Below are 27019 nucleotides of genomic sequence, written 5' to 3'. Positions count from 1 at the left end.
TTCCCCAAGACAACTGTGTGAGAGATTCATCAAATGACAGCTGTGGAAGATTCCTGAAAGAAGTGAAGAGTAACTTCTCCAAGATGAGATTTTATGGTAGGTAGTTATGAAAGACAACAGTATAGAGTTACCTGGGTCAGTATTTGGAAACAATTTATAAAGTTCAGGGAGTATTAACAGTTTTCTAAAGACATGACGATAAGGCAGAACTATTGCATGAATTAAGTTAAGAGAGTTAGATGAATAGCATGAGAACTTGAGGTGGTATGCCTAAAATATCTGAATGGCAAATTCAGTTAAGTGGACACTAACCATGGAAGTGAGAACGGTTCCATAAGCCTCACCAAGACAATAATTTCCTTAGCATTTTAGCACAACTACCTTTTTGATAAGCAATAAATATTACCAACAGCACACAAGGAGCTTATTACTCACTAGATATTGACAGTTCAGCTGAATTTGAGACAGAGTGGGGGAAATCAGAGTAAATTAAGCAAGAAGGTTAGGTAAGATCAGGACTGTTACAGGCCAGTTCCCATATTACTTCCAGTCTCTCTCCCAATTCAACTAAAGTGGCTCAAGCACGTGCGGGCAACCATGAACTTGAAGCCTGCATTTCAAGATGTCCATCTGCAACTTTCATGACATAAAGCAATTGAAAGCCAGAAGTACCATGTGTTCAGGCCTGTGCTGTGAAGCCTATAAACAGCATGACCATGATCCAAACAACTATGTAACCAGTTCTTAAGCCTAAGCAATTTTTAGAATTGCTTTTCTCAAAAGTAGCCACCGATGATACAAAGCAACTAGCTTTTGAAAGGGTCAGAAAAACTGTTCAACAAAACAAGAATTCCACTGGAAGAGCTTCCACTGGAGCACAGCAAGTTCTTGCTTGAGCCTAAAGTAGTTCTTTAGATCCCAGATTTGTCTAGTAGGATGCTGCATGAATGCCCATGGATAAAGAGAACTAAAATCCTATTAAAAGCATGCAAAAGCAGCAACTGTATCTTTAAAAGATCCTGTCAAGAACAAATGGAAACATTCACCTCTAGCATGTAAAAAACAAAACCTTGTTAGCATATCCAAAGATTTGATTTAAGACTTCAGTTCAAGAATTTCTACCCAACATGCCTCACTACCAAGTATATTATTTTAGAAGACAATTCTATAATTCTGCATGCAGAAGGTTCCAAGTACCCTCCCCTGACATATCCAAGATGGGGTTGAGAGACACTCCTGCCTGCAACCTTGGAGAAGCTGCTGCCAGTCTGTGAAGACAGTACTGAGCTAGATAGACCAATGGTCTGACTCGGTATATAGCAGCTTCCTATGATCCACAAGGCCTACAAGTTGGAGCCAGATATGACAGCTATGCAGACAACAGACCAGCCACATTTTGGTCATAAACTTTCAAGCACAAGATTTACTTCCAGTGTGGCCCCTAATGCTGAACAAATCACCTACCACAGTGCAAGAGAAAAGCTAAAACTTTGAAAATTGGACCATTTTTAATGTTTACCTCTTGCTCTCTAGCATAATCTTCCTGGTCATATTCATCGTCTTCATGTTGCATCTGTAATGCTGCACTGTCAAAGTCAAGCGACATGGTTCAAAACTGTTTCTTGTTCTACCGGGGGGAAAGGATAAATAAAGTTTTGCTAAAGAAAACATTTCATCAGACATACAAAGTCTACAGATAATCAAGAACTTCCATTACATTTCAAGTAACTTGCAATTTTTTAAATATATATATATCGATTCCCCTATTACTGGAAATTCTTCAATACTGGTTTTCAGAGAACTTTCAAAAAGACACACTGCAATGACCACTGAACAGGTTCTCTGCCTACTGTTCTTTCAAACAGAAACTCAAGCTTCAGTAACAAAATTTCATATTTTGCTTTTGTCCTCTGAGCTTTCTACCTTGCATGGTTTCTGTGAAACTCAAATAGTACTTTATGTTATAGTGCTATGATTTATATACCACTTTTCAAAACTTGTTCTCAGAGTGGTTTGCAGAGAGAAAGAATAATGAAGAGAAGATGGTTCCCTGTCTCCAAAGGGCTCACAGTCTAAGATGAAATACAAAGGTCTCTGATAACTGGGCAAAGAGGCAGCCTTTAAAATGGTGATTCTCTTAAATTTAGAAAGGGGGAGCACAAGACTGTGCTGGCTTTATTCCAGCCACTGCTGGTGTCTACCTTGTGTATCTTTTCTCTGATAACTGCAAATACAAATTTGCAATGCATTGCAAGCAATGCAAACAACAAAATAAACTTGAAACTACACAGAGAAAAGGAAAAAAACCTTTAAAAACCAACAATAAAGTTCAGCTTTATGAACTTTATCAACTTCCCTCATGAGGCGGGAAGGTCAGGCAGTCAACACACTATAACCGGCAAGAGGTGTTATCTCCTCTTTCAAATTAAAATTAAGCTGTATTGCCAGCTGCTTTGTTTTAGATTTTACCTGTTTGTAGAGGCTGAAAAGTTTGTTTTGTTGTTCTTATCTGCACCAATTTAGCAATGAGTCTGCTTGGATCACAATGGAGTACATGAAGCTGGCAACAACAGGTTAGACTGAAGCCGCCTTCTCTGCTGCAGTGAAGAATGGCAACGCTTCTGGAACTGTTTAGAAGGGCGAGTGGCGCTAGTCCATAGTGAGGAACGCTCTGAACAAAGACAGGGCGACTTTCAAAACCCATTTCCCCCGAGTTTAGTAGCCAGAAGACAACGAAAACGGGAGTGGGGGGAGGCTCTCCAACGGGAGCAGCACGACGAGCGCTTGCGAGGATTAGGCCCGAAGCCTCCCGTTTCCATGGAGACGCCCAACCATCACCACTCCCAACGACCCAAACCGTTTCCCAGCCCAGCCACCTGCTGAACCGAAGAGACCGACACGACGACCCACCCGACGGCACGCAGATTCCGACCCCACCAAGCCACCTCACCTTTCCACCTCACCCGCGACGATCCACATCCCTCAAAAACAAAAAAGGACCCCTTTTTCCTTCCGCGTGACAACCTAGCCCCCTTTCTCTCTGCAACGCCTTCCAATGAGTGAAAAAGCAACCAACCAATCAACACGGAGCTCTTCTTTACGGACGTAAACTTGAAAGAATGAGAGGCGGGGAGCGGTCGGCTAGGAGGCGGGCCTTTACGCGTCCTCCTTCACAAGTTCGGTTGCGCCGCGCGCTCTTCCCTACTTGAAAGTTGGCGCGGGCCGCGGCGGGAAGGGGGATCTTCTCCGCGATTGGTTGGAGCCGATAGCCAATCAGAGGGGCAGGGGGCGGGCAAACAGCTAGGTGTTGGATACTTGTCTTAGGTGCGGTAAAAGGGAGTTTTAACGATCTCTCGGTTGAATAGAAGTGGGTGGCAGGATCACCTCTCAGATGGTACTTGTTATTTGCAAAGAAAACTGAGTGTCGCATAAGAGTTAGAACTGTTATTTGCCATTATTCCCGCACGTCAGAGCAAGTGCATTTTGCAAGAGAGGAGGAATTGTCTCCTTTCTGCTGAATTCCTTCTGTCTGGAGTAAGATCTCTTTAAAACCAGCCTTCGTTGGTGCATAATTTGATTTGATACCGAAAATGTATTCATGCTTAACTGCAGCGTTCAGTCAACTATTCAGTAAGACTACATTAAAAAAAATGTCTTGATCAACTGCAAAACGTGTTCCTGGTTGACTGGGCAGCAGTCAGATTATTACTATTTTTAAAATGTTTTAAAATTTAAAACTTTTAGAATTTAAAATATTTCAAATGTTTAATTAGAAATTTTAATTAAAAATGATTCTTATAAAAACCGCATGTGGCAAGTTTTTATCCCCAACACAACAAACAATGTCTTAAAATGGAACAGAAATCAATCACCCAACACACATTTGCACAAAGTTTATTTTTAAAGTTCACAATTTTAAATGCTAAATTCATTCTGTATTTATAATTTTCAAATATTTAGTGTTGGGAATCTTAGGAGAGAATCACAGCGATTGCTCTGCCAGTTTATTCACATCTTGTAAAATATGATTTCAGGGGTATTGTGCTAATATATAAAAAGGAAGATACCCTGAGAAAACTCTCCCCTCCCCACCCAGTTCCATGTACAGTGCTGTCCCAAATATATTTACTCAGAAGTAAGTTCCATCCAGTTCAACAAGACCTACTCCCTAGTGAGTGTGCTTGAGATTACAGCATTATTTTCAGGACTCCAAATGCACTACTGTCTCTCCTTTATACATACATTATAGATACAGAATCATTCTAGGATACATTAATTTACATAATATTTCAGACTGACAAGTAGAGAGACAAGGCAGCATCAAAGTTTATAAAACACTTATTTTCTTAACTATTTAAGAGCAAATGAAAGGTAATGGATCTGAAAGGATGACACAAGAAGGAGGCAAGAAAAATATACAAGGTTGTGGAGAAGGGAAGAGAGTTTGCTTAAAATAGTCAAAATACTGTATATTTGGCTTTCCTTCTGCTCCTTTTATGTTGTAAACATATGGAAGAATTCAGATAAATAAAAGATATCTCCAATGCTCATTGGCAATATTAGTAACATATCTGAGAGTCTGAAAAATAATTATGATTTGGCTTGCCATCTTTATGGCTGGCCCAGCTCCTATACCTCTCAAATAGCAACTTGACATATGTACATTGTACAGATGATACTTTACCCAACATACTAGGCTGTTCTCACAATCAGCATTGGGGTAGAAGTAGCCTACCCAGGGGCGTAGCTAGGGGAGAGGGGGCCCATGTTCACCCCTTCCTCAGAGAGAGGGAGATAATGAAGAAGATTTGAGGGTGGAGCTGGGGGGCCATGTTCTTTGAACCCTTTTGCTCAATCACACCCCTGAGCCTACCACCTTAATTTGAGAGCCATGCACTCACCTGACTGGCCATCATACGAATTCTATAAGCAAGGTAGGAGGAGAGGGAAATTATAGCTATGACCTGGGTACAACAAATTCTGGGTACCAGAACTTGTACCCAGCAGCTCCAGCATGAGGGTGGAGGGAAAGCATCCCCTATGCCTCCCACCTCTATACCCAACTTTATTATTTCCCCTTCCTCCCACTTTGCTTGTAGAATGCTTTCTTGCAATGACCAAATTAGAGTAGGAGGTTTCCAAAATAGAGTAGGAGGTCTCTCCTACCCTAATGCCAATCATGGGAGAGCCCTACTAAGTTAAAGCTTCACCTAATCTATGTCATGCTGCTATAAAGGCACAGACAACAATCTGAAACAATTTTAAAAATGCACACGTCATTGTTGGTTGTTGCAAAGAGGGGGTAACTTTCTCTATGAAAGCAGTTCAGCTTTGTTCCTTTCCTAGGGCCGTTTTCCTTTCTCATGTACTTCAGTTTTATACTAGAACGTTAATATTAGAATTCTTGTTATACTTTTAAAACAAATTTGTTATGTCTGTCTTTTCACTCTTTTTTCTTCTAAGTTTGTTGTACATAGGTGGTTTTTTTTTAATTAAAATCAAAAGTTTTAAAAGGTGGCAACTCTAAATCTTTGTCAACTACTCTTTAAAATTATGCTTGATTCATATATTTAATTTAGCAAATGTTGCACAATCATAATGAACAACCTGTAATCTGAAAAAAGAGTTTAGCTATAATTAAAAGCTAATGGATCTGGCAGGCATTTTCTGAGTTGTACATGGATTTTTTTTTTCTTCAAACACTGGCCTTTTCCCTAAGCATACATACTCCATAATACACTTCATCAACATTGATGAGAATTGTTAATGAGAAAATGAGTTTTGGAGTGCAGCCATCAAAGTATTAACAACATCACAGTGGAAGTAACTTTTTTCCCCCAGTTCCATTTGATTTGGGGGTTATATTTTGGAAATCATTTTTTTTAGACCCTCACCAATTTATTTGACCAAAAAAGAGTCCAGCATAAATACTGTGTATTTCCCAAGGCGCATACTAACATCCTAGCAGTTTCTTCAAGTTAACTTTGCTTTTGCTTATGAAGGTTTGTTTGTGCTTTTACATTTGTTACCAATTCCATGAACCCTTGTGATTCAGGTGCATGATCTCTTCCCCTTCTCTTGCTCTCTACGGTTTCATTTTGCTGAATTATAACCATGTAGCTATGTGAATGGGACTGTATAGATGTCAGTAGATGAACACACTGGCATATGTACACACACGCAAAAAGAAGTCTTCTGTAACAGCATCTAGAGGTGCGATCTTTTGTTTTACAGAGTTGGCTTCAAATCAAACAAGTTTCAGAGCTTCTGTTAGAAAACAAATTGTCTTGAGAATGATGTGGACCAACAGAATTAGTTGTTGTATTGGAGGTGCCCAGTCCTTCTCCTCACTGGCTGGTTCAAGTTTAATTCACTTCCAGAGGAAATGATTGGCAATTTATTTTCCATGTGGTAGCGAATAAGATGACCCACGCTGTCAAATACGTGATCTTTCGTTCTCACCTAGAAAAGCCAGCAAAAAGCATGAATTAAAAATTATCAGTTGGAAAAGTGCTGTTATGTTGCAGCCTACTCCAGCCAAGCAGATTCTTCCACAAAAATGACAGTGATTCAGTTTGAGGACAGAAGTTTTTTTTCTTATCAGTCAAGCTCTGAAGTGAACAAAAGATATCAGGTAACTCTTCCTATGGGCAGATTCAGACATAACGCCGGCCAAACTTCCAATGTTGGTAACTAATTTGACCACGACTGTCTGAACCCATGCCAAGGCAGGAATCTGAGGTTCATTCAGGGCCTCAAACCAAGATGTGTAAACAAGATTTGAAGTTAGCTTGCCAAACCAAGTGCTGTTCGCCCTGAGGTTCGCACTGTGTCTGAACCCACACTCTTCCTGAACCTCTGGTTAATTCCAGGTGAACCAGCCCCCTTGGCAATCAGGACCAATGGCTTTGAAGCAAATGGCATAGAAACCTGGGAACCTGCCTTTGAATGATATGATATCTATATTATTATTATTATTATTTTACACAGTCAGACAGGTGTTATTGACTGGTTTGTTCAATTTCTATACCACCCTTCCAAAAATGGCTTACATAGTAGTTTACACAGAGAAATAATAAATAAATAAGATGGATCCCTGTCCCCAAAGGGCTCACATTCTTAAAAAAACACAAGATAGACACCAGCAACAGTCACTGGAGGTACTGTGCTGGACAGGGCCAGTTACTCTCCCCCTGCTAAATAAAGAGAATCACCACGGTAAAAGGTGTCTCTTTGCCCAGTTAGCAGGGGATATCATATGTCACTAGGTTCTGCTTAATAGCAAGTAGAGTCCTACAGAAGATGTGTGTTTTACCAGACTAGATATAAAACAAAATGGGAGCTTGTTCGGCATTCCCTAAGGAGGCGTGGAAGTGGTTCATGCACATCCCTAGCGCGAACTTCCAGTTCCCTTCGTAACTTGGGCTGGAGGAATCTCAGGTTCTGAGTTATATGTGAACCCACCCTATATCTCTTTGCACAGGCCAGGTCTCAGAACACCATCTCTCACAACCCAAGCTTTTCGACTTCCATAAATCAATGGCATCAGGGACAGCTTCTCCACACACATCTCCCTTGCCCTGGCATAGTCCTCTTTCACATCTAGTAGTCTACTCCAATAGTGGTGTGTTGTGCATTGAGCGTTCACACACACGGCCTTGCACCTCCAAAATTTGGAAGGTTTGGAAGTCTCACTTTATGGGAATATTCCTTTCCTTCCCAAAGTTGTGATTTGCTTTCAGTCGCAGATTTTCTTCCTACCTTGCCTTCAGGATCCACCAACAACAGATGTTTGGCTTGTCCGCTCTGCAATCCGCTCAGAACATATTGGCCGGGCGATGTTGCACTTTCCCGCACCAGGAAATCCCCATCATTCACTAAGAGGCTTTCTGCTGCTTTCCTGGTTAACTTTCCATGGTAGCATTCTTCATTCCACAACTGCTGCTTTATGCCTGTAACGCCTCCAAGACCTGCCATGTTGCTGGCAAGGTTCTGCTCAATGCTTTCCAATGATTCTGAAATAAGAGAAAGAAGACATATAGAGCTTCATTACAGGGAAAGCCCTAGCCTTCCCTGTGCTGCTTCTTCCCCTACTCCTTGGTGTGCATGCAAAGCACGCCGAGCAGCTTTTTCTGTCGTCCTCCCACCCCACCCACCCAGATTTCCCTCCGTCAGTTTCATGTGCCTACTGGCCCAGCATAAATCTGTATCTGGAACTGACAGGCCCAGACCTAAGATGGCTATTAGGCCTGCTCGTGATGCAAGAGATTCCTTGGTCAAGGGAATCTTGGCCTTTGAGCGAAGCCATGTGACTCTGGGAAAGAACTGCCAAAAGGGATTGGTTTGTGCTGCTGTGCTATCGTGTTTTATTGCTTGCATTTCCCCAAGAATGTATACCTTTGTTTGTAGTTGTGCTTGATTCCTTGTACCTCTTTATAAGCACATACTTTTAGTATGCTTATCCTGAAAACAAGTGCCTTGAGCAGGCACGACATATTATTTATTTATTATTCAATTTCTATACTTATTATATATATATATATATATATATATATATATATATATATATATATATATATAATTCAATTTTATAGAGCCAGCATGGTGTAGTGGTTAGAGTGCTGGACTAGGACTGGGGAGACCCGAGTTCAAATCCCCATTCATCCATGAAACTAGCTGGGTGACTCTGGGCCAGTCACTTCTCTCTCAGCCTAACCTACTTCACAGGGTTGTTGTGAAAGAGAAACTCAAAGTATGTTTCTGGGCTCCTTGGAGAAAGAGCGGGATATAAAATGTAAAATAATAATAATAATAATAATAATAATAATAATAATAATAATAAACTGCCCTTCAAAAAATGGCTCAGGGCGGTTTACAGAGAAATAATAAACAAATAAGATGGATCCCTGTCTCTAAAGGGCTCACAATCTAAAAAGATACATAAGATAGACACCAGCAACAGTCACTGGAGGGGTACTGTGCTGGGGGTGGATAGAGCCAGTTGCTCCCCCCCGCTAAATAAAGAGAATCACCACGTTAAAAGGTGCCTCTTTGCCAAGTTAGCAGGGGACTGCTAACTTGGCATACAATATAGATTGATTGTATCACACACACACACTAGCACCCCAGTTCTCCTCCTTCTATATCTTCACACCTCTTCCAGTCTCCCACCCCACCTGCGCACCCCTCCTTACCTCCTGAAGACGGAGGCGTCTGTAATTAGGCTGAGAAAGAACAGACACATCAGTTTTGAGCTGGCATGTTTATCGTATGTGAAGGACATTTGCTTGCTAACCAAGAGAAACTTAGGAACAAGAAGGGACATTCCTGCCAATAAGAACTGACTAGCAAAACATTCAGGATGTGTCATCCCAGAATGTGAAAAACATTTGATATGTGACCCAGGCCTTTATGGCTTGAAATACTGACACATTTGCAATGAGTTCAGGACATTGATCAGAGACTTTTAACTGTATAAGAGGACCAGCCGCAAGACACATGGCGACTCTGGCGCACAATACCAAACCCACTTCCCCAGCTGCTCAATATACAAAGCACAAAATTCTCACTACTCAAGGAAGCAGGTGAGCACACATCATGCACTACTTTTATTGGCTGACATCCTAATGAAGCACTTGTGCAACAAAGCTGTGCTAGCGCAAGAATATTGCATTGTTGCACTAAAAACCAGGGATGTGCAGGAACTGCAATATTGTGCTGAAGCCTTCTTATATTTATATTTAGTAGTGGGGGGAGCAACTATCCCTATCCTGCCCCAGCACAGCATCCCTCCAGCGGAGGGATTATGTTTATTTTTGGATTAAATCAGATTACCTTATGTTTATTTTTAGATTGTCAGCCCTTTTGCGACAGGGAAGCATCTTGATTATTATTTAGTTTTCTATGTAAATGTGCTCAGAGCACATTTGTTGAAAGGCAATGTACAAATATTCCTAGTAGTAGTAGTAGCAGCCACAGTTTCAAAACCCCTCATTATTTTACAGGCCTTTCTATTTATTTCAAAGTTCTGGGATATTGTAGGAATATGAACCTACTTGAATGATGTAATGGGCTTCCGCAGGTCTGTACTGATGTGAAGCTTCTGGTTGTATAAAGTGTGGTTTGCAAATTCTGGGTATTGATGTATCGAGGATCATCAAACAGATCCTCTTTGCTTGCATTTTTCAGCATGTGAGCATCTTTCTTTGTGGTCTGCATGTGTTCAATGCTGTTATCTGCAGATAATGGCAACAGACAGACGTTTTACAGTCAAATGTAAAATACTTACTTTTCCAAATAAATCCCACCAGGAGAAAAGGGAGGAAGTGTGCAAACTACCTAATATTTTCCAAAAAGATACAATCTCTCGCATGCTGGCTATTCTACCAGTAATAAGGAAGCACTTTCAAGCTAAGTATTGACTTGATTTCTCCCACTAAAATCCAGGAGTCAGAACTGAGATAGAAAGGGGAAGAGGACTCCAGTCCTCCCTAGTATCTTTAGTTATTTATTTCCAAATGTATAACCTGCCTTATGCCGCTTTTCAACAAGAGTTCCCAAAGCGGTTTATATAGAAATAAATACCTTTTAAATAAGTAAATCCCTGCCCCCAAAGGGCTCGCAATCTTTAAAATTTAAAAAACCAAAAAAAAAGCATAAGACAGACACCAACCGCCACTGGAGGGATGCTGAGCTGGGGATGGAGAGGGCCAGTTGCTCCCCCCCCCTGCTCAATAAAGAGAACAACCACTTTAGAAAGAGACCTCTTGTGTTCAGTTAGCAGTGTCAGGATATGTTGTGTCACTTCAAGGCCTAGCAAAGGCCCAGGCAGTGGACACAGCAGGCAGGTGAGCGAGCAAGAAGGCAGGAGGCAGTGGGGTCAGTGAGTGGGTGTGTAGTGGGGAGGACAGGCCTCTTTCACGTCTTCTGCTTGCCCAGGGGGCAGGCACGTGAGAGGGGCACCAAAGCCAGGCTTCACTTGGGGGACCAAAAACCCTTCGACTGGCCCCGAGAGGAAGGTTGGACTACAGGCTCTCTCAGCAACGGTGTACATTAGCTCTTAGGGACACACAGAACACCTACCTGTTGCCTTGTAGTCCTCTGGGCAGTTTTCATAAATGTTCATGGATTTGGGGCTCCCAGGCTGAAACCCAAACAAATCATTAGAAGCTTACTTGGATCAAACATGTCCTTCAAAAAAAAAAAAAACACAACCCCACTGAACAGATTTACCCAACAAATTACCAGTCTCTAGGGCTGTTCTCATGACCCGGATCAGGGCCGGGGGAGAACCCAGGACAGTAGTGTTCCCTCCTGATCAGCAGCCGTGTGTTTGCAAAGATCCAGCGAGAGGAGGGGAGGGGAGAGTGACCATGCAGGAGCTGTGAGCTGGGCTGAACGACTTTTAATCCACCCCCGATAAAATGCTGGGGACAGAATGGGTGGCCTGTGTCCATCCTACCCAGCTCCCACACAATCACATTCCCTCCTCCTACCCCAATCTTTACAGACACATGACCAGGAGCACACACGGCTCTTGCACCCTGGCTGGGCACTCCTCCAACCCTGTTTAAGGTTGTGAGAACAGAGCAACTGATCCTCAGGGCAAAAATTAAGAGTGTGCATCACAATAAGACAAAATTAGTAACACAGGAAAAGCATAGCTGCTTTCTGTTGAGTCAGTCCATTGGTCCATCCAGCTCAGTACTGTCTACACTGACTGGCAGTGGCTTCTCCAAGGTTGCAAGCAGGAGCCTTTCCCAACTCTGCCTGGAGATGCAGGGATTGAACCTGGAAACTTCTGCATGCTAAGCAGATGCTCTACCACTGAGCTGCAATCCCATCCCCAATTCAGCAACCAGAATTGTGCATCAATAAAGTACAGTCTGTACACCTTTGCTTATTCTGCATAATCTGTTTTGCTTTCAGCTACAGTGGCCATCAGGGATGATGGGAGTTGTAGTCCAATGTCTGCAGCAGGGCCAAAGTTGTGCAGCCCTTCACGACTTCAGATCAATAAACCAGCTGAGCACTGAGATTACATAGATCTCTTGGGGAGCATGGGGTACAACAGAGACCTTGGACAGGAAGCCTTCAGGAGCTAAACATGCTCAGGAGACAGACATTTTCGAGCTCAGCTGGAAATAAAGAGTCCTAACATTGGTCACTTTGATAGGCAGGCAGGAATAGGTCACAGGATTGGCCAAATCAGTACCAAACATCGGAACACAGGAAGCTGCCACATACCGAGTCAGACCATTGGTCCATCTAGCTCAGTATTGTCTTCACAGACTGGCAGCAGCTTCTCCAAGACTGCAGGCAGGAATCTCTTTCAGCCCTATCTTGCAGATGCCAGGAGGGAACTTGGAACCTTCTGCTCTTCCCAGAGTGGCTCCACCCCCTAAAGCGAATATCTTACAGTGCTCAAACATGTAGTCTCCCATTCAAATCTGGAGTTTGTATCTTTGCGGGTACAACAGACCAGGCATCCCTTTAGTTGCTGTTCTCAGGTCCCAGACTTGAAACTCTGGTCTCTCTGCACAGAGCGCCTTTTTCTGGAGGTCTGTGTTCAGTTTCTGGGGCTTCTTACTCCCTGGTTCATGCTTGCCAGTGGGGCCTGGGTCCCATGCCTTGGCCTCTGGTGTTGGTACTGGGAGCTGAGTCCTGATTGTTGCTTGAGGCCAGGACTATGACAGTCAGAAGCTACCAGCACTGAGGTTTGATGCAAGGAACAGGGTAAAGTGATCTCGTGGATAAACACACTCACCGGACAGTATTGCTGTTCAGAGTGCTCAGGACCATTCTTTCTTTGTTCTGTGGGCACCTTCAGTCTGGTATCCGATAGTCCACCTGAAGGAGGCTCTTTCCCTGGGATTTCATTATAATATTCGTGATCCTCTTTGTCCCGAATATTCCACGTGGATCCACCAAGGTTCACCACCTCTCTGCACAAAAATTAACCAACCTATTAAATGCATTCCTTTCGCAAATACCATAAGGGATGAGATATCCTTGTTCCGTCAGTTTAGATGGAATGCAGCTCTTTGGCATGGAATATGAAGCCAGTGGCATAAGCTATATGCTTGTGCAGAGTCCAGTAGTTGGCATGCTGTGATCCACAGCAAATTTTGGGGGAAATAATAACTGAATCATAACATTAAAGCGTTTCTTCTTTGTTGCTGTGAGTGCACAGAATCACGATAATGGGTCCTTCCAGAACGCAAAAACCTGCACGACCTGAAGAGCTTGCCCACAAGTTGGAAGTGAAAGTTTACTCAGCCTCCAAATGCTCCTCCAGGCTTGTGTCTCCTTTCGTCATGTGCTGGTTGCATGGCCAGCAAAGACCTCATGCAATTTTGCAGCGCCACCTGCTGGCCACTGGCAGGCCATGATGGAAATCACATCTTGAGGACTACTTTAAAAGTGCTTTAATTTTCATCAAGGATTGCCTGTGAATAGTCAGCAGATGGCACTTCAAAATTGTGTGAGGTCTCTGCTGGCCGCATGACCAGCCCATCAGCTTGCACTGGGAAAGAATACACCAGCCTAGAGGTTGAGTAAGCTCTCACATCAAACTTGCAGACAAACTCTTCAGGTAGCAGCTTTTTGCAGTTTGGAAGAACCCTAAGCTGTGCTGTTCTAGTTCAGGTGTATTGGCCACTGGCACAACACAGCTGTAGGCTTTGCTTGCCCTTGTGTGAACCAGAGAGTTAACCATAGATATAGGGTGCTCTTGAAGAATAAATTCATGTACTCTAATAACTGGACCTCCCTGTCCTTTCTAAAAGCCACTCCTGGGACTATATGAGCCATGGTCTCAAATACTTTTCTCTAATAAGAGAAAGCCCATGTTAGTTCACCAGAGCATTCAGAGGCAAAGGCATGGGACCTATTTCCTTTGACTTCCTATTCTTGATGCATAAATCCACATGGGATAATCTGAAAAAGAAAATTAAAGGCTCATGTGCCATTTGGATAGTGATCAGAGAACCACAGAAATAAAATACAGAGCTAAAAGCAAATGCGGTTTGGTGCCTATTAGATGTTCTGCCAGCCGTGAGAGAGCTGCTTGTCCATCAGCAAATTCCAGACTGGAATCTGAAGTTAACAATCAATATAGCAGACAGTGATTCGTCCCCAAAAAGAAAGAGGGGGGGCTATCTCATCTGTCTTGGAAGCTCTGGCTCTTATTCCTGAATATATCATATTAACCTTGATTGCTCGGCGTTAGCATAAATATACCCTGCACATGCTCAGAGGTATTCTCCTTAACATTAATTTAGTATTCTCTGAAAACTAGTTACAGGTCTTATTGAGTCTTGGCTCAGATTACACCTTGAAAGTAGGCTTCCTCCCACTACGTGCGGTAGTTTGCTGCAACTTAAACTGCAGCATAATGTGAATGGATTTCACCTGCAGCCACTAAATCTGCAAAAACCCAGGATTTTTCCACTCTTCGCCGTAGTTCTTCTACAAACATCAAATAAAAGCTCTCTTGAATCTTGCTTTTTCGTTTATAACAAGAAGATAATTTGATTAAAGGCCAGGAACAGGAAAGAGATACTGATCAAGTAGTCTGGTTATGGGGTATTACTCAAGAATTTAATTATGTGATTCATAGTTGCTGAGAGTCGGCAATGCACTTATACAGCAATATATGTAAGACATCTTCCATCTGTTCATTTCCATGAACACAGCAATGAGATTCAGCAATCAACATATGAAGCCGCCTTGTTTTGAGTCAGCTTATCGGTCATGCTAAGAATTGAACCTAAAGCCTTATGCAAGCACCCTGCAACTGGTATTGAGAGGCATCTTGTCTCTGAAGCTGGAGGTGGCCGATAGCTACCAGACTAGTAGCCATTGATAGACCCATTCTCCATTAATTTGTCCAAGCCCCTTTTAAAGCCATCCAAGCTAGTGGCCATCGCCACATCCTGTGGCAGAGAGTTCCATAGATTAATTATGTGCAGTGTGAAAAATTACTTCCTTTTGTCTGTCCTAGATTTATAAGAACATAAAGAAGAAGACCCTTTACAGGGCCAGAGGAACTCTCAGCTAGGGTACGAGAGCCACGCTGCTCTCAATCCATGGCTGTGTGAATTCAAAAAGCAAGGTAGGAGGAGGGAAGAGAAATCGTGTGGAAGGCGGGAGCTGGTAGGGGTGTGCACGGAACCGCCACACTGCGGTCCGGCACTGGGGTGGGGGGTCGCTTTAAGAGCGGCGGGAGGGTTTACTTACCCCTCCCACCGCTTTCCCGCTCTGGCGCCGTAATGTCAGTACATGCGCGCGTGCAAAGGATTACTGGGAGTTTTTGTAGAGCAAGATCGGGGAAGGGGTGGCATGGAGGTATCCTGCTGCCGCCCCAATTACTCATTACATTACGGCGCCAGAGCGGGAAAGTGGCGGGAGGGGTAAGTAAACCCTCCTGCCGCTCTTAAAGCAACCCCCCACCCCCGGACTGAACCACCCAGGTCCGGACCGGTCCGGGCCCATCCCTAGGAGCTGGATAGGATAATAATAATGTACGAGTGTACAGACATCTATACACTCGTATAACTGAATAGGGTTCATGGGCTTCACCACTGAGCTACAGCCCCATAATGCTCTTTGAGAAGAATACATGGGACGATGGCTGAGATGAAAAGAGGGATATTGAGAACAGATGTTAAAAATAGCATACTAATAGCAAGAAAGGATTGTTCACAAATATTTTAAAACACCATGCTGACCTTTCATTGGAAGCAATCAAAGCAGAGGGATTCTTCAAGTACTGTTTGAACCGGAGCTCAAAAGCTTGCCCGATGGTATTTATGACGTCCTGGGCTACTCCGCTGGGACATTCCAATATATGGCATGCTGAAAATAATGGGATTTTTTTGGTTGAAAACAAAAAAAAAAATTATTTATGACATTTGCATGCTGTCCCTTATTAAAGCTCAAAGTGCTTAACAATGAAACAAACAAAACAGTTAAAACCATTAAAACGATTAAAAACTCAGCTAAAAGCCTACCCAAAAAGGTGTGTTTTCAAGGTTTTTTTCAAGGTCACCAAGGATGTTAAATCTCTTATCTCAGGAGGGAGCATATTCCAAAGTTCAAATGAACGGATCTCATATATTAGACAGTTTACAAGCCCAATAATCCCACCCCAATGGCCACTCCCTCCATTTAGACAGATGCAATAATTTGGGGGGTTCTGTTACAAGAAGCCAAGGATCGTTTCATAATCCTACAGAGCTTGAACCCCTTGTGGTTATTCACCCAGAAGAGCAATCTGGATTCTCAACCACAAAAGATACTTGTAACAGAAGACAGGAAGAATGGTAATAAAATCAATTGTAGTTCAGATTTCAATTACATAACGAACTGTTGGAATAGCAAGAGAAACATATTTCCATTTAGAAGGCAAATGACTTTGCATCCCTGCTGGTACCCTGGAGGGGAAAAAGTACCAGGACTGAATCCCTGCGTGTCCCTGGAGCACTGCACCCAACAGGCCCCCGCACACTTTGCTGAGGTGGGGAGAACAAAAGAGGGAGGATGAAGCAAATGTTGAGATCGGTGGAGTCACAAGCAGCAAGGAGTCCAGCAAGATCAAATAAAAAGAGCAGTTAAAACTTATTGTGTAGATGGGAGACTGATGAATATGTAGGTGTGTGTGTGATTGGGGATTTCAAAATATTTGTGCAAGCACTCATCTTCACAGCATTAATGGGAACCCAGGGAAAGTTCATATTTGTTTTATGGGATACTAATGATACATTCTTCACAATCACACAGTTCCTCCCTCCCGGAAGTCCAGTCCAAAGAGCGTCACTGTGTATGTGTTTGTGTTTGTCCATGCCTGATACCCAATCCTGATCTCACTGGGTGAAGGACTGGGTGTATAGCAGAACTTCTGGGGGGAAAAAAACCCTTTACTATTTGTATTTTGAGCTGAATGTCCTCCAACCTATACAGCAGAATTACAGCCAAACAGCTTTAGCTGTGCAGTCTTATTTACTGAGAAGGAAACAATCCTGCTGTGTCCAACAAGGCCAACTCCCAGAAAAGTGTGCAAAGGTTTGCAGCCAAACTCTTTTCGTTTGTCCTCATGACAGAAAGTATTCCATACACCTGGCTATTGGGGTTGCCCCATTTCCAGCTCTGCTGTATCTGGCATCAGAATTATCTATCGTGATATCATTCTGTTAGAGAGCTAGTGCACTGCAGTGATGACAGTATCGGATGAGGCCTGGGTTCAAATCCCCACTCAGCCATGAGGCTCACTGGGTCACCTCTTGCACCAGTCACCACCACCTCTCAGCCAAATCTACCTCACAGCATTCTTGTGAAGATAAAACAGAAAAGAGGAGAACTGTGCACGCCTTCCTGAGTACCTTGTAGGAACAGCAGGAAAACTATATCAATAAAATATGCAGCACTACAGAAGCAAAAGGGGCCACCGATTTATGGTGTCACATTATTATATTTTCTGTTGCTTTACGAGGGACTCCTTCATAGGTGTCACTCGTTGCTAGCCACACTTCCTCCATTCAGCCATCAGATGGCACTTCAATACCACTGAGGTATGTAAGAGATACTGCAGGCTGCTCAAGAACTCTACTATAGACCTTTCTGATGTTTTTGACTCTTCCCATCTGCTGATGGCCTCGAGGCTTCTTCCCACACCAATGTTTTTCTACCTGTGTTCCACCAAGTACACACATTTTACGAATGCCCGTTATGCGCCAAATGTTCACATATTGCGAGGCACTGCAGGTGGCAGAACAAACGCTTCCGACACTCGACTTCTGCTACACAGCAATAAAGCACTCAGGTTCATGAGTGGTAGCCAGACCCAAACCTTAGCACTATTTAATACAGCAGGTAAAGCTTTCAGGAGGACAGGAAAGTGGGGGGGAGTGTCCTTTCCCTTTTAGTTAGAACAAAGTAAGTAAGGGATGTAGGCAAGTCAGTTCTGTAAGTAATCATGTCTAGGTTTCTCACTTTCCACCTTCCTGAAACCTTCCCCCCGCCACTCTGTGAACCCTGTGAGCTCACCCCACTTTATGAACCCTCTTTTGTACTGCATTGGGTCTGTTTCAACCATACTTCATCCACATGGCCCTCCTTTCAAGATCCTTCCATGATGAGCGAGCACATCCCTTCCACCTCCTATGCACAGAGGCATTATTCTTTCATTGCATGGGGCTTTTACAAGCGCTACAAATACTACGTCAAAGTAGTATTTGGAGGACATGTAGAGGGACAGTTTGCATTTGCCATGTTCCCATGTGATCAAAATATGGCACCCGGGAGGAAGAAAGCACATTGGGAGGAAGAAAGGACACTTCCAGGTCCTTATCATGGCAGGAGGGCTGATCAGATAAAATATCACTGGTACAGTATGTATTTTAATTGCCACATTTGTATCTCGCTCTGCCTCTGTATGTATATTATCACAATAATCAATTACTTAGCTTAGGCCAAGTAAACTATCTGATGCCACCTAATGAATAATGGTTTCATTGTATGTATAGCATTAGTGGTAATGAATGCACCTACCTCTTTGATTAACAGGATCTTTAGCAACATAGGCAACATAGTCTGTTGTATCCTAAACACACAATATCAAAAAGGAAAGAAATTTTAATGAGTTCATGCCTCCACAACGTGATCAATCTACTTTACAGGAGACTTTCCCCCACACCCCACCCCTTTCATGAAAAGCAGACTAAAAGCAAAGTGAGAACAAGCATTGTTTAATTAATGGACATACAAAAGGAAAACAGCCACTAACTACCATTTTGTCCCATATTTACCACCCTTACAAAAACTGTGCCCCAAAGCCTCTGTGGCTACAGCAAATGCAATGAGCTCTCACACTGGTTTCAGAACACCAAATGCCCTGCTGTGACGAGATGAGCAGAGAATCCTCTGGATGTCTCTATTCTTCCACCATTACCAAAGGCAGGCCAATCAATCCCGTGGGCCATGACTGCGATATCTGCTTTTCTGTTTGGCTAGGCCCTCTGTCGTGGACTCCCTTTGTAGACCAGCTGTCTTAGTCATGCTGGATTGCAGGCCAGTGTCACTCTATAACCTTTGCCCTCTTGAACACAAATTGGGGTCTCTTGACACTGCATGTTTATTTCCTTCGTAGCTCAATGGTAGAGCATCGGCTTTGCACACAGAAGGTCCCAGGTTCAATCCCTGGCAGGCAGCATCTCCAGGCAGGGCTGGGAAAGACTCCTGCCTGAAACCTTTGAAAAGCCACTGCCAGACAGTGTAGACAGTACTGAGCTAGACGGAGCAACGGGCTGGCTCTGTTTAAGGCAGGTTTCTATGTTCCCATTTAAAAGGCAGTTGGAAGCAAAACATCCAGAGGGCTGGTGCTGAGTGATAGAAGAGAGTTGCCTCTATATTTTCCTAATCAAAAAACCAAAACACATTCAGAAGCCCTTCTCCAGGTGTCCTCATCTTCCAAAGTCAGGCAGGTGGCAACTAGCCTTCTAAATTATGATGCCCCACCTCTGGAATGCTCTCTCCATGCAAAGCTTGCTGAAAGCTGCTCATGTGTTTTTTCTGCACCGTGTCAAGACCTTCCTGTCTTCCCAGGCATTCTTAAACGTCAGCCGAAGCTGGATGTTACCCTGCTCATGTACTCCTTGCTCAGTTTTTATTATTTCTCCTGTTTTAATCTTGTTATTATTTTTCTAATATCTTGCTTTGTTCTTACTCTTTTTATAGCCAGACATCCTGTTGAATTCTGAAATCATTGTTGAAGGACAGATGTTCTAAATAAATAGAGACAACTTTATTCCCATGCACAATATAGGAACATAGGAAGCTGCCTTATACCAAGTCAGACCATTGGTCAATCTTGCCTGCACTGGGTGGCAGTGATTCTCCAAGGTTTCAGGCAGGAGTCCCCCAACCCTACCCGGAGATGCCAGGGATTGAACCTGGGACCTTCTGTATCCAAAGTAGATTCTCTCCCACTGAGCTGTGGCCTCTTCCCCCTCAAACAGAACATCCTTAAGAATATAGGAAGCTGCCTTATACCAAGTCAGACTATTGGTCCATCTAGCACAGTATTGTCAACATTCATCGGCTGTGGCTTCTCCAAGGTTTCAACAGGCTTTCCCAGCCCTACTTGGAGATCCTAGGGATTGAACCTAGGACGTTCTGCATGCAAAGCAGATGCTCTACTAAGGTATGGCCTGTTCCTCCTCCAGCACATCAAGATGCCTTATACTGAGTCAGAACATTGGTTCAACACACCCACTATTGCCTACTCAACTGGCAGAGGCTCTCCAAGCCTCAGGCAGAGCCTTTTCCAGATCTGTTACCTAAGATCTTTTAAACTGGAAATGCTGGGGATTGAACCAAAGATCAACTGCACACAAAACATATGATTTACTAATGAGTTATTTCTCACAGGTAGAGTCAGAAACACAGAGAGCAATTTGACTTAAAAATGGGTCATAGCTGAAGCAAAACAGGCAATTGGACAGAACGTATTCTTTATGTATAGAAATCTGTACTCACAGGATCACCCCCAGAGGCAAATGAAATGGACTGCATGTGGTGATTGGCAATAATCTGAAAAACAGAACACATTCATTATGCCCATGTGGCATTATATTTAGAAACTGCCCAAGAATTACCGCTTCAGAGTTCATTAACATTCACAACTGATTTGTGAAATAAGTATAGTGGCGGACATGGGGGAAATTACTCAAAGTAATCTCACTGAAATTAAAAGGTCGAGTGAGGCATCTTGTCAGCCACTGTATTGTATGTACTGTAAGTACTGCTGTAGTGTATGGTGGTCATAGACTGAAATAAACCATTCATTCATTCATGTACAGAGGTGCACCTAAGTGCTCTGTGTGGTGTCGGAACCTGTCCTTTGTCAAGTACTGGCTTCACAGCTGGTACTGCCTGAACAACATTAAGGTGGTATGGATGTACTCCTCTGCTAACTGAGCAAGGAGGCACCCAGGGGTGAAAAAATGTTCGCTCCATTTATCAGCCAAACACAATATTTTACTTGTCAAGCTATGTTGGTACACTACTCATTGTTGGGAGTACAATTTGCATGTAATCTGCTATGAAGCCAGAGGGGGCACTAGAGCTTCCTCAGTACTGGTTGGGCTGGCTAGGAGTTTCTATTCTCCTTCCTGTTCCTGTGTGTGAGTCAGCAAGTTCTGTATTGACCTCTAAGCATTTGTCTCACAACTAAAGTTGTCTTAAACCTTGCCCTGGTGTTTGTTCTGGAAAACACGTGGACAGCTCACATTCTGTAACACTCATCAGGACTTTTTTCACTCATAAGGCATCATTTTTCACTCATCACAGACTAGTAGACTACACTAATACACTAATTTCTGCAGCCCTGGAGGGACCTTTTAAAGTTGTGATTCCCTTATATTTAACAGGAGGAAGCAACTCTCCCCAGCACAGCATTTCTATAGTGCTTACTGCTGGTGTCTGCCTTGTGTTTCTTTTTAGATTATGGGCCCTTTGGGGACCGGGCACCATCTTAATTTCTTCCATGTAAACCACTTTGAGAACTTTTGTTGGAAAGAATATAAATATTGATAGTAGTAATAAAAAATGCAGTGACCTACCTGCTGGGTCTCAACGTTGAATAGAGTAAGACTGGTGGTTGAAATAGTAAGTTTGATATTCATGCCGGAAAACTGAAGATTACTTTTACCAAGGACTGGAGACAGAAATTTAGCTGGAGGCTGCAAGGAGAACCAAACATCTAGTTGTTAGACTTTAAATTCCATTGGGAACCAGGAAATGGAGTTCAATACTGCTAGGTCATTCTTTAGGATGACACATGGCCTGCTACACATAAAAGAGTCCCAGAAGCCTCTGCACAGACTCTGAGCAGCATGGCAGGAATGATGGAGGCAGCAGCAAATTATACTGGTACATCTTAAGGGTACATCGTCCATCTTAGATACTTCAGTTGCAACGTGCATCTTCAGTTGCAATGTGCATTTTGTGCGCATCTTAGATACTTCAGATGCAATTATTATGATGGTATGAATTTAGTTTATTTCCAGCAGGCTGTAATTAAGGGGCTCAATTGGACCCAGGGATAGACAGGGAAGACGCAACAGGAGTAGAGTCTACTGAGAGGGGGGACTTCCTGGCTAATCTGGTCTGTGTGGTGCTCTCCTCTCAGGGAGAAGAGCGAGTCTTGTGGTAGTTAGCATGAATCGTCTCCTGTGCTAAGCAGGCTCCGACATGGTTTGCATTGGATGAATGACGACATGTGAGCACTGCAAGATATTTCCCTGAGGAGATGGGGCTCAACAGAAGGGCATCTACATGTTTGCCTGCAGAATGTCCCAGGCTCACTCCTTGGCATTTCCAGATAAGGCTGGGATAGGCTCCTGCCGGAAACTTTGGAGAGCTGCCGCCAGTCAGTGTAGCGAGATGTGAGATGCCAGTGTACTGAGCTAGATGGACCAAAAGTATAAGGCCTAGGCAGCTTCCAATGTAATTCAGCAAGTAGCAAACGCTTCATGGATGTCAGTGCAGACAACACTGAGCTAGATGGATCAATGATCTGATCCTACTGTATACCTGTGTAGATGGGATATGTATTATTGTCACATAAAGCAGGGTAGGCTGAAGGTTGATCAAGATCCATTGGTACATCTCTGGGTTTCCAATAGATCACTAGGAATTTCCAACTTCCAATAGTTTAACATTAGCCAGTAAAACTGCAAGCTAAGGATCTGCCAGGACTGACCTTGTGTTAATCAATTCTCATTCAGCCTCAATGTTCCCCACCTACAAAAGGCTTAGACAAGCAGCTTGTGATGTAATTCAGCAAGTAGCAAATGCTTGCTAGTCAGTGTAGACAATACTGAGCTAGATGGAGCAATGATTTGACTTGCCACTCTAGTCTTTTTCTCTGCAGATCAATGGAGGGGCTGCTTTTGAGAGCTAATATTTTTTATCTTCCGTGAGTTCTTGAATACATCTGAAGAGTCTCCTGTCCCCTTCTTTTATAGGGGAGGCCTGGAAACTGGACTCAGTAGTCAACATGTCCCAACATATTCCAATCATCATCATTGTACTTTTGTGTGCGCATTTTAATTGCAAGTCACTTTCAGAGCCAACCTTGACTGAACAGTGGGGTTTATCTCTAATAAATAAGTTTTTCATTACTGCAGAGTAATGAAATGCTCTGTGGGTAACATGAAATTGCAACACCGCTAGTAGCAGCTTCCCCAAGAATGGGTGGTTTTAAGTAGATGCCAACACTATTGTAGAAGACAGTTTGTTTCTACTTGATCAAGTATGTTCCCTGGTTAATTGCTTGGATCACCCTGCATAGTTCATCAGAAGCACAGCTACAATCTTGATTATACTGTCACTGCCATGTCATTTTGCTATGCAAAATGGCCCTCTCATTTTATTTTATGTTTAATATCATGGCAGGTAAACAATTGGTTCCTGATTAACAGTGGATGTTCCAGGTTCCTTAAAAGGTACACGTCACACCTGTCCAAGCAGGAACCAGAAAGAATAGCCTGTACAGTTTGAATCTGGCCAGAGAAAGAGAATGCAGTTTGAACGTTTTGGCAGTGACTGGTAGAAGCATTCTTGAAGCTTTGGGCATGATACTGTTTTCTGACCAGGCTATGTGTCTGCATGTTCATGCCCACCTTAAGCTGTATATTTTTAAAGATACATAGATAAATAGATAGAGTGAGTGAGTTGGTTCTCACGGTCAATTTAATATGGGATCCTTGGGAATATAGAGATCCCCACAGCATGCTCGCTCCCCTAAAGTGGTTGTGAGAACTCAGGCATCCGCCTCGATCCCTGCCTGGCAATATGCCAGACTCACATTAAACCCTCACTGCCAAGCCAACATCAGATCTAAGATTACCAGTATAGGCTTCATGTGGATTTGGCATGTTGCCAAGCGGGGATCAGGGAAGATTTCTGAGTTCTCGCAATCACTCTATGGGAGCATGCATACTGTGAGGATCTCTAGGTTTCCACGGAGCCCACATTAGATTGATCGTGAGAACCAGCCCATAGATAGTTTAATACATTTTTAGATATTGCAGACACAGTATAGGCTGCTCTCATGAGTGTTCATTGGGTAGGATAAGCATCCTACCCAAATTTGGGGGCTGTGTGTGCTCCATTTTGTGATTGTGTGCTCGTGAAAAGCAAGATAGGAGTGGAGGAAAGTGAATGTCCGTGAGGCTCCCGCTGGATAGAAGAGCTTTTCCTCCTACCTCATTTAACAGCAGGGTAGGATGGAGCCCTCCTAACCAGCACAAACCCACACATGATCACTTCCCCTACCTCCTACCTAGTTTTGTTATGAGCAAATGATCACAAAACAGGAGCACGCATCGCTACTGAACCTGGGTGGGACGTTTCTCCTACCCAATTAACGCTCATGAGAACTAGCCTTATATCTCCAGTGTTCTAGTACAGAATTAACTTGAAACTTGCCACTTGTTCAGAGGAGGACAGACCATGCCAACAATGAAGCAAACCAGCACAAACCAGGCAAAAGAGAGAGGACAATCTCTCTTAGACTCTATTACTAGATTAGACTCTACTGATGATGGCCCAAAGACTAATATGGAGGCATTTGAGGAGTCTCCTCTCTTTTTTGCTCAGAGAAGGGAAGAACAATACCAAGGAAATACTAACCTACCAACTGTAACATATTTACCTTCCGTTTTTTAACGGTTCCATGAGTTCCTGGCACAGCCTCACACAGCCGGCTTATTGCTTCCCTTCAAACAAAAAGAACAGAGAGCAGAAACCATTGATTATTTACCAATGTGACTTGTTAGGAGAATGACTTATTAACATAGCCCCAGCTTCAAAAACTTCCTTTGGAGACTTAAGTCGGTTTAAGTTCCAGGACCAACACATTGTAGGAAATGCTGCAGCAGGTGCTAATGAAGCCAACAGCTGGTTCTTGAAGTCCTTGAAGATAGCCACTGACTCTCCAAAGCACATGGAATTTCAGCGGCTAACGTAAAACAAGGAGAAGAGCTGGTCCAAGGCGTTTTGACATCTGAGAAGGAAAATAACCCCCTTTGCCCTGGGATGCGCACCTGTTACATAACCTGGGGTATGTGTGTGCGGGAGAAAGATCCTGATTAGGAGTGCTAGCCCTCTATCCCATATTGCTTTCTCACCAAAAACACCACCATCGCTATTATAGGAATAAGTACTCCAAGACCAATTTCATTTAAGTTATACAACAATTCACTTCAGATCCTATTCTATGAGTGGGTTCACACATAACGAGGAACTTGCAAAGTTGGTAACCAATTCGTCTCTGACTCTTTGAACCCACGCTAAGAAAGGAATGTGACCTTAGGACCCAGGACCTCAAAAAGAGATGAAAATAGTTATGTATACGTTATTTGAAGGTATTAGTGTTTTATGCATTTTATCTGTTTTATTGTTGTTGTTGTTTCCTTTCCTTTTCTTGTATTTATGCTGGCCTTGGGCCGAAATAAACAAATACATACATACATACAACAGAGATGTATAATCAAAATCTGAAGTCGGTGTGCCAAATCAAGTGCTACTCCCACTGAGGTGCGTGTTATGTCTGAACCCACGTTCTTCATGGACCTCTGATTCATTCCAGGCAAGCCCGCCCCTTTGCCATTGGGACCAATGATTGTGAGGCAGCACAAGGAAGGCGGGGATGGCAACCAGGGCCTCACAGGGAGGCCCAACCAGTAGAGATGTGCACGAACCGTGGTTCGAACTGCGGTTCGAGCACATTTTGGGAGCAGGGCCCAGGAGCTTTAAGGAAGAGAAGAGGAGGACCTTAACTGCTTTCTGCCACCCCATGTAGCTTCCTGCTGGGGTGGCACACATCCCTAGAAGCCCCACGTGGCATCAGCACGCACGTGACATCCGTGCATGCATGGGTGCCATTTGCATGGTCAGCGTGGTTTTGCTGATCACACATATGGTGCATGCGTGGGCGCCATGTGTGTGCTGATGCTGCATGGAACTTCTAGGGTGTGCACCTCTCCAGCAGGAAGCTGCATGGGGTGGCAGAGAGCAGGTAGGGACCTACTCTCCTCTTTCTTAAAGCTCCCAGGACCTGCTCCCAAAATGTGCTTGAACCGCAGTTCGAACCTCAACCGCAGTCCGTGCACATTCCTACAATCAGGTGCGTATCTCTGGCTTAAATTGGCTACTTCCATCAAACTGAAATATGTGAGCAGAGCGAAATTCAGGTCCCCTCCCTATTTCAGGCTGGGGGAACCTCAGGTTCTGTGTTATGTGTAAGCCTGCCTGTGACTTCATTTTGTAGAACCTTATCCAAGGGACAGTCAATGTCAAGCTGAGCTAGAGCATGATCGTACCTCCCTGTCTACTGAAGTACTTCCAGTCTGAGATGGATTTCATTTTGTATTCCTTCTCACAGAACCAGGGAGTGCTTTCATGGCAAAGGTGGTAAAGTTAGATGCAACTTTTCAAACTCTTGCTTAGGTTCAAGCTCTTGTTCAGCCAGGGAGCTCACTGTGTAGCCTTACTCTCACTCTCAGCTCTCAGGGTTGTTGTGAAGATAAAATTAAGACTGGTTGTAAAATGCCTTAAGCATTTGTTGATCAGGCAGGATATAAGATTGGCAGGAGGGAAAATTAAACTTCTATAAGATTTCCTTCCCACCCAAATTTAAATGTATGTCTTCCTCTCTTTCAAAGATTCTCTCTATGCACAGATTGGCGGGTTGGGGTGGGGGGACCAGATGGTTAATAAAGTACTTGCAGCACTTAATTGCCTACATCAAAGACAAATTACACACCCTATAGTCAAATAGCAGGCTGCATTTCCCCCCATGGCTCAACAAAGAAACTTCTGATATAAGATCAGTCAGAGTCTCTATTTTGACATGCAATGTAGCATTTAATTATCCTCATCATGGTTGTTGGGGCGGTGGGGGAGAAGCAGTTCACTTTTCCAAGGGTTGTTGATTCTCTGCTCCCAAATAGGC

General features: G+C 43.4%; 2 protein-coding genes and 1 long non-coding RNA gene across 13 annotated transcripts in view; 1 reads left to right on the top strand and 2 right to left on the bottom strand.

Annotated features, from left to right (window-relative positions):
- The window catches only part of CEP152 (centrosomal protein 152), a 43563-nt gene extending 40496 nt beyond the window's left edge, over window positions 1–3067 (bottom strand). For 3 of the 6 annotated variants that reach the window (XM_053272810.1, XM_053272818.1, XM_053272815.1), the window contains exons 1-3: window positions 2951–3067; window positions 2470–2671; window positions 1520–1627 (exon numbers count right to left, since the gene is read on the bottom strand). In XM_053272810.1, coding sequence (XP_053128785.1) covers window positions 1520–1606 — 87 coding nt within the window. In that variant the 5' untranslated portion in view covers window positions 1607–1627; window positions 2470–2671; window positions 2951–3067. Of the gene's footprint in view, window positions 1–1519; window positions 1628–2469 lie in introns of all 6 variants that reach the window. The other 3 variants (XM_053272813.1, XM_053272812.1, XM_053272811.1) reach the window with 3 other exon arrangements.
- Window positions 8–3663, top strand: LOC128335056 (uncharacterized). The gene is made up of 2 exons (XR_008311496.1): window positions 8–96; window positions 2524–3663. It is a non-coding gene; the product is annotated as an uncharacterized LOC128335056 (long non-coding RNA).
- A 215-nt stretch (window positions 3664–3878) lies between these two features.
- Window positions 3879–27019, bottom strand: part of SHC4 (SHC adaptor protein 4) — a 58316-nt gene continuing 35175 nt past the window's right edge. For 5 of the 6 annotated variants that reach the window (XM_053273076.1, XM_053273074.1, XM_053273075.1 and 2 more), the window contains 10 exons: window positions 24719–24782; window positions 21621–21740; window positions 20536–20589; window positions 18550–18601; window positions 15732–15858; window positions 12767–12944; window positions 11083–11143; window positions 10056–10235; window positions 7762–8015; window positions 3879–6462 (listed from right to left, as the gene is read on the bottom strand). In XM_053273076.1, coding sequence (XP_053129051.1) covers window positions 6313–6462; window positions 7762–8015; window positions 10056–10235; window positions 11083–11143; window positions 12767–12944; window positions 15732–15858; window positions 18550–18601; window positions 20536–20589; window positions 21621–21740; window positions 24719–24782 — 1240 coding nt within the window. In that variant the 3' untranslated portion in view covers window positions 3879–6312. The remainder of the gene's footprint in view (window positions 6463–7761; window positions 8016–10055; window positions 10236–11082; window positions 11144–12766; window positions 12945–15731; window positions 15859–18549; window positions 18602–20535; window positions 20590–21620; window positions 21741–24718; window positions 24783–27019) is intronic. The other variant, XM_053273077.1, reaches the window with a different exon arrangement.

The sequence above is a fragment of the Hemicordylus capensis genome, chromosome 10 (genome assembly GCF_027244095.1).
Source record: "Hemicordylus capensis ecotype Gifberg chromosome 10, rHemCap1.1.pri, whole genome shotgun sequence".
Taxonomy (NCBI): domain Eukaryota; kingdom Metazoa; phylum Chordata; class Lepidosauria; order Squamata; family Cordylidae; genus Hemicordylus; species Hemicordylus capensis.
Note: the sequence above shows the minus strand (reverse complement) of the source record. Positions and strands in the feature narration are given on the sequence as shown.